This window comes from Centroberyx gerrardi, chromosome 20 (genome assembly GCF_048128805.1).
Source record: "Centroberyx gerrardi isolate f3 chromosome 20, fCenGer3.hap1.cur.20231027, whole genome shotgun sequence".
Lineage (NCBI taxonomy): Eukaryota > Metazoa > Chordata > Actinopteri > Beryciformes > Berycidae > Centroberyx > Centroberyx gerrardi.
Window position 1 is genome coordinate 6,866,867 of NC_136016.1, and position 8,481 is coordinate 6,875,347.

The 8,481-nt window shown below is 46.8% G+C and overlaps 1 protein-coding gene across 1 annotated transcript; it reads left to right on the forward strand.

The window, feature by feature from the left end:
- The first annotated feature begins 6,353 nt into the window (after positions 1 to 6,353).
- Positions 6,354 to 8,446, forward strand: btbd17a (BTB (POZ) domain containing 17a). Its single transcript, XM_071907892.2, has 2 exons — positions 6,354 to 6,646; positions 7,372 to 8,446. Exons 1-2 carry the CDS (start codon positions 6,354 to 6,356, stop codon positions 8,444 to 8,446), a joined length of 1,368 nt encoding a protein of 455 aa, XP_071763993.1.
- The last annotated feature ends 35 nt before the right edge of the window (positions 8,447 to 8,481 follow it).

Below are 8,481 nucleotides of genomic sequence, written 5' to 3' on the forward strand. Positions count from 1 at the left end.
ATGACAAACGCCTCACGAAAAGCACTTGTAATGTAGGGGGGTGAAATAACAAGAAAGCACTTGAAACACATTCTATTAACATGAAAAAAACTGAATCCAAGACAATGTCGATTATGAAACAATTGGATGTGATACAGTCCAGACCCTCCCCGTTTCCCTGAATAACTTTTATACGACTGTATCTGCATCTGAAGTCAGTGATGTATAACAGTGCTGATTACACAAGAAACAGTCACATTTGATCCTTTTTACAATGTAACAGCTCAGAAGCTATAGTGCATAAACAATGAATGGATGATTTGTGTTCCCTTGTATGGTCAGTCCCAGTGTTGGTGTGTGCGTCCTGCAGCCAAGTGGAGGCTCCTACCTTCACATCCAGTCTTCACAGCGACTCTCCACCCGGCTTAGAGCCTGTCCTCTGCTGTGTCTTTCCCCCGGCGGCTCCTACAGAGTCCCCAACATTGCTGCCGGCCACACTCTCAACCCACTGTGGAGAAGTGGAGGAGGAAGAGGAGGAGGAGGAGGAGGAGGAGGAGGAGAACTGGGCTCCCAGCAGCCGGTACATCACTGCAACGAGTGAGAGAAAGGAAGAGGGGAGAAGTGAGGCAGAGGGGAGTGAAAAAGGAGAGCGAGAGAGGGAGGGAGAGAGGGAGGGGGCAAAGGAGTTGGGAGAGAGAGGGATTGATCTGTGGACGGAAGGAGGTGAATGAGGAAACTGATCATAGGAAGTGGAGAGACAAGGAGGGAGGTGGAGAAAGTAATAGTGGAAAAAAAGGATGGTAAAACCACAAGGAGTTTGACAGAGTATAAAATGTGGCATTATAAAAGAAGAAGGTTTCTTACTGGTATTACCTGTGCAGACATGAAGTGTGTTGTCATCAGGTTTAACGAGGTCTCAGAGGGTTTGACCAGGTCGTGTTCAGACTGCAAATGAACCCTAACTCTCCAAATATAGCTGTGCCCCCTCCCTCCCTACACTGACGACACGCAGGGAGACAAACCAAGGATTAAAGAAACCCAGCAGTAGCTTCCTAATTGCATCTGTGTATTCTTAACAGCAGTTGGAACTAACACAATTACTAGTAAATCATCAAAATTGGCGGATGTGCGAGCCAAGTAACGCTGTGCATGCAAGACAAATGCGGCCCTAATTTAGCTAAAAAAACACTTCTCACGATTGCAAATTGTTGATGATAACAAGACTCCAAAGCAAACAGTGAAATGGCCTGGATTAAATGCGTAGATTAGGAAAACTAATTCATGCATCAGCTCGGTCCGGCCTGTTGGCAAACAGCGCGCAAACCTGAGGCCTAAGTGAACTAGTTTTGACCCAATATGGCTACCCTGCTGTTACACGTAGGACTGCAGATAAGCATGGGGCGGAGGGGAGGGCGGGAGGTCTCGGGGCAACAGATAGATTGATGATCACTGTATGTGTTTGTTTGACATACACCACAATAGACCTTAAACTGCACTAGCGGTTCAGTCAAGCAAATAATGAACCGCCGCGGCCAACAATCGTGCGCAGGCATGGCCCACTATCAATCAGACCCATTGGATTGGGGGGGGGGGGGTAGAAGGGGGCAAGGGGGTGGAGAGGGGATAAATAAGGATGAAGCTGGATGTGAGCGGTTGAGCCCAGTATTTTTCCTGCTTTATGATACTAATGCTTTGGCTGATATGCCTCGCCACGCTCAATAAGTTTCAACCAGGCACTGCCTCCTGTCCTCATTGGACTTTTATAGACAGTAATCAAATGAAATGACATGAAATTTTCTCGTTTGCATGTTCTCAAAAAATAGAATTGAACGCATTTTGTTGGATTTTCTTTCTCTCACACTTATAGTACAAAAGGGTGAACATATGAATAGTCTTATGTATGACTAACACTATGCTACATAACTGAAATCTATGGTTGAATGGTAAGAGTCCGTTCCTGCCCTTCCATTGTCTCGTCATCTACCCTTTGTTCCTCACATTTAAGTACATTTTTATGGCTCCATCAATTCACAGTATGTCTTCTCTGCCCAATTCTGGGTCAGATGTAACCCTTGAATGGGAGCAGAACAGTATTTTTCCATTTCTAAACTCATGCTGAGTGAAGATGAGTGAACCAGAGTGACGCTAGGCTTGTTATCTCTGGAACTAGACCTTTTTACACAGGAGGACAGTGGGCGCTGAGCAGTGAGGCATGCTGGTACCTGTATGTGTGTGTGTGTGTGTGTTTGTGTCTCATGCCCTCTGTCATTTCTGTCAGTTAACTTCTCACAATGTTATATAATCCCATATTTACTGATTTATAAACTCAACCTCCATCACTCACAGTGTTGATAGATATTTTCTACAAGGAGACTATAGGCGCTCCAGTCTGCATTGTCGGGTCACCATATGAACGAGGTTTTGCACCTCTAGGTCACACTCGGATATAATAACCATCTCTGCAGATGTACAACTCAAGGAGACAATTTCACGCCTGCAGGGTCTATCGGCAAAGCAGAGTTATAGGCGATCTCTCTCTCGCCACAGCCTGTCCCTCAGAAACAACTGTGCCACAAGAAAATAAATCTCCCTCTGGACCGAGCGAGGGAGGGGGTGAGAGAAACAGACAAAGCGGGAGCTAATGGAGCTGTTGCAGTGAGATAAACTGATGCTGAGGCAGAGCAGTTCTCACAGGTCACCCCATCCTGGCGGCCGTCCATAACCTCCCTTTCCAAACTGTCATTCCGTGCAGCTTTCAAGCAATAAGACTCTCAGCGGCTGTAACATGAGGAGCTTTCCAAGCACACACTCTCTCTCTCTCTCTCTCTCTCTCTCACTATCTCGCTGTATTTCTGCCACACAGCCATGACTTCATGTTGCGAAATTCTCCATGGCAGGCTAATCCCCTGAAAAATCTATGAATCTTTATCTTTGATCTGCTTATTGATCAGCGGCCAGGCAGTACTGTCAGATCGGTTGAATTTTGCATGCATAGGAACCGCAGGAACAATTATGTGAACTTGATGTCCTGCCATGAAATATCTCTTAGTAAAGTCAAGAGCTCTATCTCCAATTTCCTGAGCTGCCTTCTTGTTATCACGGCAGAATTTACAGTTCCGTGTTATTACTTCAGATCATACCGTAGCAATGACTCTATCTGGCACAGATATCACATCATTCACCCAATTAAGACCTTGTCTTTGACGTGTTTCTTTTACTAAGACAAACAAGCACCAAAATCACTTCAATTGATCGGCATTAAGTGAAATGAATGGCTCTGCAGCAGTTGTGTGAAAGCATTAATCCCCAGTGCTTAGTCCATGTGATTAGAGAGCATCAATTAGTTTCAATCCAGTGAAATGGACTGAGTAATCAGTGTGCATTTAAAGGAACCAAAACAACATGTAGCCAGGACTAGAAGCCATCCTCAGGCTGTGGGAGATGGAAGCGTTATCCGGTGGCAGATCACAGACAGACATAGTCATCATCCGCTTGTTTCCGTGACGAGGCCATGGCTCAGGTTGAAGAGCAGCATCTGATTGTCTCTAATGCTATTCATCAATCACATACTGGCTACTGATGAGGTGCGGCTAGTCCGCCCTCTAGTGGATATGAGATGTAAATACTATTAGTGACAACCATTATTTAACTACAGTTGATTGGTGGACACCTTCTTTTTTACAGCATCGACCTGGTACAGCTTCAGCTACAGCCTTTCACACACTTGCGTTTGCACTTTGCACACACACACACACACACACACACACACACACACACACACACAATGAAAATGTATCGTCAAGATGGGAACCAATCTTTCTTTTCTTTTCTTTTTCAAGCTATCCTTGACCGAAACAGTATGAACTTGTTAAAGAAAAAATGAGGAGAGAGGAAGAAAGAAATAGAAACCAAAACTCCATTCCACACTATGACAATGCATAATGTAGGCCACTGTATGTATGATTGACCTTTTGGCTGACAGCCAGACACAGTAGGCTCCCCTGTATCCAGAGTCAGACCGGGATAGAAGAACTCGTCCTCTGGGATCACCATCGACTTTGACAGTCACATGCGATCCATACACACAGGCAAGGGTCAACATTGACACGACACCACGAAGCAGATCACTAACGTCAACAGCATAGATCTTAACAACGGGTCTTACATGTTGCCTTTTACTTACATGTCGACCTGAGCTGGAGTTTTAGTTTGTGATCATGTATGTTTTCAAAAAAAGCAATGAGGATTTTGGTTGAACACGCTAAGAGACAATTACAACATTGATCCTATAATCTACTCCCTCTAATGAAGCATACGGTAGCCTGAAGCAGTGAATAAATTGCTTGGATCGCTGTGTCACGCACATGGACTGAATTGGCTGTACAGACTGACACACATACAATGCAACATCATGTGAAGACTAACATAGCAACCACTGAATCCCACTATTGGCCTAATTCTGTATCTCATGAGTATTCTACTTTGATCTGATTTTCACCAGAATTGTTGATATTTCATCAATGTTCAGGCCACAAAGTCCAAACAATTGATTTGTGCATGTTTAACCCTTAATAGTATATGAGATACATTATGAAGCTTCTATTCTGACCGACATCCCATAGCATCTAGCAAAGCATAACAGCTAGCAATCCAAATAAAAGTTTCTCAAACATGAAATTAGGCCTCACCTGCATACCTGTGGTTAGATTGAATAACAGACTATTTTTTGTCTTTGATTCTCTATCAGTGAAAGCCTACATTCCCCTGCAAAGCCCTTCTACTTCTCACACCCCCCTTCATCCTAAAGGTCCCCCATGGCCTACTCCCCAGATCAATGCCATGCAACGAGCGGTAATACCCAAGGATAGGAAACTCAGAATCAAAGTGGTAGCCATGGAAACAACCTAGGCCAGATTCCACCCACCAATCGATGGGGTTCTGTGTGCCGGATGTGCCTAGAAGAACCCGTGTCCCACATTCAGATACAGACCCCCTCTTCCTCCACAACGGGGCAGACAGCGGCAGAGGCGCACATCCGGACAGAGCTTTCCCAAGGGGACGAGACAGCGAGAAGTGAGAGCGGACGACTGCAGGATAGGTTGGCAGAGCTCATATTCTGAGTAAAGGCAAGAGGGAGAAAAGATGGTCAGGGAAGACAGTGTCCTCGTCCAGATTCGCATAGGGACGCTTTTATTGGCACTCTGTCTTCACATAGGGCCAGTTGCTGCAGGTAAGCCAATACCAATGCTGCTCTAGCTGCACCTTAATGACTAAAACTGTATTATGGAGAATGAAAGATGTGTTGTTTTGGGTTATTTGTAGTCTAATATTGTCACATTTTGAGGTAAGTGATGCTTTGTCTCAGGGCATAGCGACACTAAGAATTTAACAATCCTAGTTTGTATTTGTTTGATGATTCTGGGTGCTCATGCCAGGGGGAATATTGTAAGTGGGTGTGACTAATGCTTTTCTGCTTTTTGATTGTTACTCACACATTAAGACTGTGACACTAAGTATTCTGCTACAAATAGGGCCTATACAGAAAACAGCAGGTACTCTGTCATATTTTCCAAACTCATAATAATACCAATTAAAATGACCAAATTAATTCTAGATGACAGAATGATGGATCGATTCCCCCTTATGAAAACTAATCTGCCAGTCATTCTTCATTCGTGCATTTGATATCTTCATTAACAATGAAAAGTTACCCTGGGGAATCTCAGCTGTCATTTAACCTCCAGACACCAGTCAAAACTCTTTCTCCACCCAAACAGAAGGGATTTCTTTTGACCCTTTTCAGTCACGTTTCCACTGTCCTGTGTGTGAATAAGTCACACCAGAAACTGTGGTTTTAGGCCAGATTGTGATTTAAAGGGAACATCACAGCCTAAATGTAACTTTGCACAACTGAGCTCCCATCCTGTTCCGTTTTTTATCAGGGGGAAAGGAAGTGTCACAAATGACATATTTATCAAGAATCGGAAAGAGGAACCGCACTGTGTTAATATGAATCAAAGCTCAGATCCTGGCAGTGGCAGTGACAGTGCAGTCTCTGTGGGGGGGTGGGGGTGGTCGGCAGCCTATCAGCCGCAGATGGGACAAAGCTTTAATTAAACGTGACCCACAATTCCTCATTATCCAGACAACCAGTGCAGCTGGGCTGATCGATGCCATGGATTTGGATGATACTGCCCCATTGTCTGTATCTGGCCATCATACATACCCCCACCCCTTCTCTTGCACCATATTCTAATCACCCGTTTTCACTGTCTCCAATCTCTAATCCTAATTCTCACTTCTCGTATCATAATTACTTCTTTTTCCATCCACTAAACTGCATTCAACCTATTCCTCCTCCCCTTCCACTAGGCATGCTGAAAGTGGATGGGACCCAAGATGGGGCTGGCGGCGGAGGGGACACCATCAGCCACTCCCTGACCCTGGTGCAGCGTCTGGAGGCCCTGCTGGTTCAGGGAAACGGCAGCGATGTGTCCCTGAGGGTAGAAACGGCCAATGCAGATGAGGTGAAGGTGATCCAGGCCCACTCCCTGGTGCTCTCCCTGCAGAGCCCTGCTTTTGAGGAGATGCTACTTAGCCGTAATAGCAGCACCCTGGTCCTCAAAGAGAGCTCTGACTGTGCCGCTGTGTTTGACAAGTTCATTAGGTGAGACAGAGGAATTGTAATAAAGAAGGAAATTATATCTGAATGTGATATTTGGAGATAGCAGACGGAGGGGGAACATGTTATGTGTCCTTGGGATTCATATCAATTCTCGGCTTAATTCAATTTCACTAAGTCAACATGCCCTCTACTGGGATGAAATGTGCAACTGCAGCCCTACATCTGAAGGGCCAACAATCAATGATGAGTATGGCACTGGGTCTGCAGGCAAAACAAATGAACCCATCAATGAACTGCTGGGTTGGTCTCTAGCAGTGTGTGGTGTAGCAGCAGGACATCTAGATGCCCAAGTTGGGAAGATGATCAATACATACCAAAACCTTTTCATCTCAAATGCTAATGAGGTAGCATATTGATTAAAATCTGCGCTAGATCTGCTTTTTACCAGCGTAGAAGGTTGAGAAAAGGCTCTTGACTGCATTGTGTGCTGGGCCTTTCCATAGAGCGCCACCATAAATAGCATTGCTCTGCTTCACCTTTTTGTTAGGAGTTGTTATGTGGTTTGGAGATACTCAAGATAATGCCAGCATGCCCTCTAAGACAGAGGCCTTGTAAAATAGTGGTTCTTGGTGTAGGTGAAATGTATTTGGGACAGCTATTGCATGGTGAATGATCATATTTTGTACATATGTCATCATTTTAGAGTAGATTCCACAGATCTACCACAGCAGCCAGTAGACTCACCCACACACCCTCTCTCTCTGCAGGTATCTGTATTGTGGGGAAATTTCCCTGCGTCTGGAACAGGCCACCCCTTTACACAAGCTGGCTACTAAGTACCGTGTGCTGGGACTCCAGCAGGGGATCACCCAGTACATGACCCAGAATCTGGCCCGGGACTCTCTGTCGGGCCATGTGGTGGGCTGGTATGAGTATGCCCTGCAGGCCGGAGACGTGACCCTGAGGGACAGCTGCCTTCAGTACCTGGCCTGGAACCTGTCCTCGGTGCTGCAGAGCGGAGAGTGGGCGACCATCAGCAGCCAGCTGCTCATGTCCCTGCTCCAGCGCTCCGACCTCATCCTGCAGAGTGAGATGGAGCTCTTCGCGGGGCTGGAGGCCTGGATTATCCAGAATGAGCCGGACGGCCTGACCGCGGAGAATGCCTTGAGGGCTGTGCGCTACGCCATGATGCCCCCGCGGGAACTCTTCCGCCTGCAGACCCAGTCCCCTATCCTGGCTCGCTATCAGGAGTCGGTGCGTGATCTGCTCTACATGGCCTACCAGTTCCACTCTGCCTCCCCACTGCACATGGCCAAGTACTTTGACGTGAACTGCAGTCTCTTCATGCCCAGGAACTACCTGTCCCAGTTGTGGGGGTCCCCCTGGGTCATCAACAACCCCACGCGTGATGACCGCAGCACCAGCTTCCAGACCCAGTTGGGGCCCAGCGGGCACGATGCCAACAAGCGAGTGACTTGGAACGCCCTGTTCTCCCCACGCTGGCTACCCCTCAGCATGAGGCCTATGTACACGGACACAGCCGCCATGCAGCCCACCCGCGTGGAGGGAGGGCGGCCTCGCATCATCATCACACCAGCTACCTCCAGCGCAGATTTTGCCGGTGTGAACTTCCAGAAGACGGTGCTTGTGATGGCTCAGCAGCAGGGGAAGGTGGTGGTGAGACATGTCTACAACTTCCACCAGAGCACGGAAGAAAACGGGGATTTCCTAGCCGAAGCCGACCTGTACCGCCGGACATCTGAATACCTCATTGATGGCTCCCTCTTCCTCCACATTGTAGTGAAGCCCCTGTACCAAACCCTCATAACTACCAAGAACTGAACCAACTCCCTCCGTCAGTGACATGGCCCCCTTAC

Bases quoted from the DNA above. Each gene is read 5' to 3' on its own strand.
- btbd17a (XM_071907892.2), top strand. From the start codon at position 6,354: ATGCTGAAAGTGGATGGGACCCAAGATGGGGCTGGCGGCGGAGGGGAC. The intron at 6,647-7,371 runs GTGAGACAGAGG...CTCTCTCTGCAG, and splicing joins GTGTTTGACAAGTTCATTAG to GTATCTGTATTGTGGGGAAA.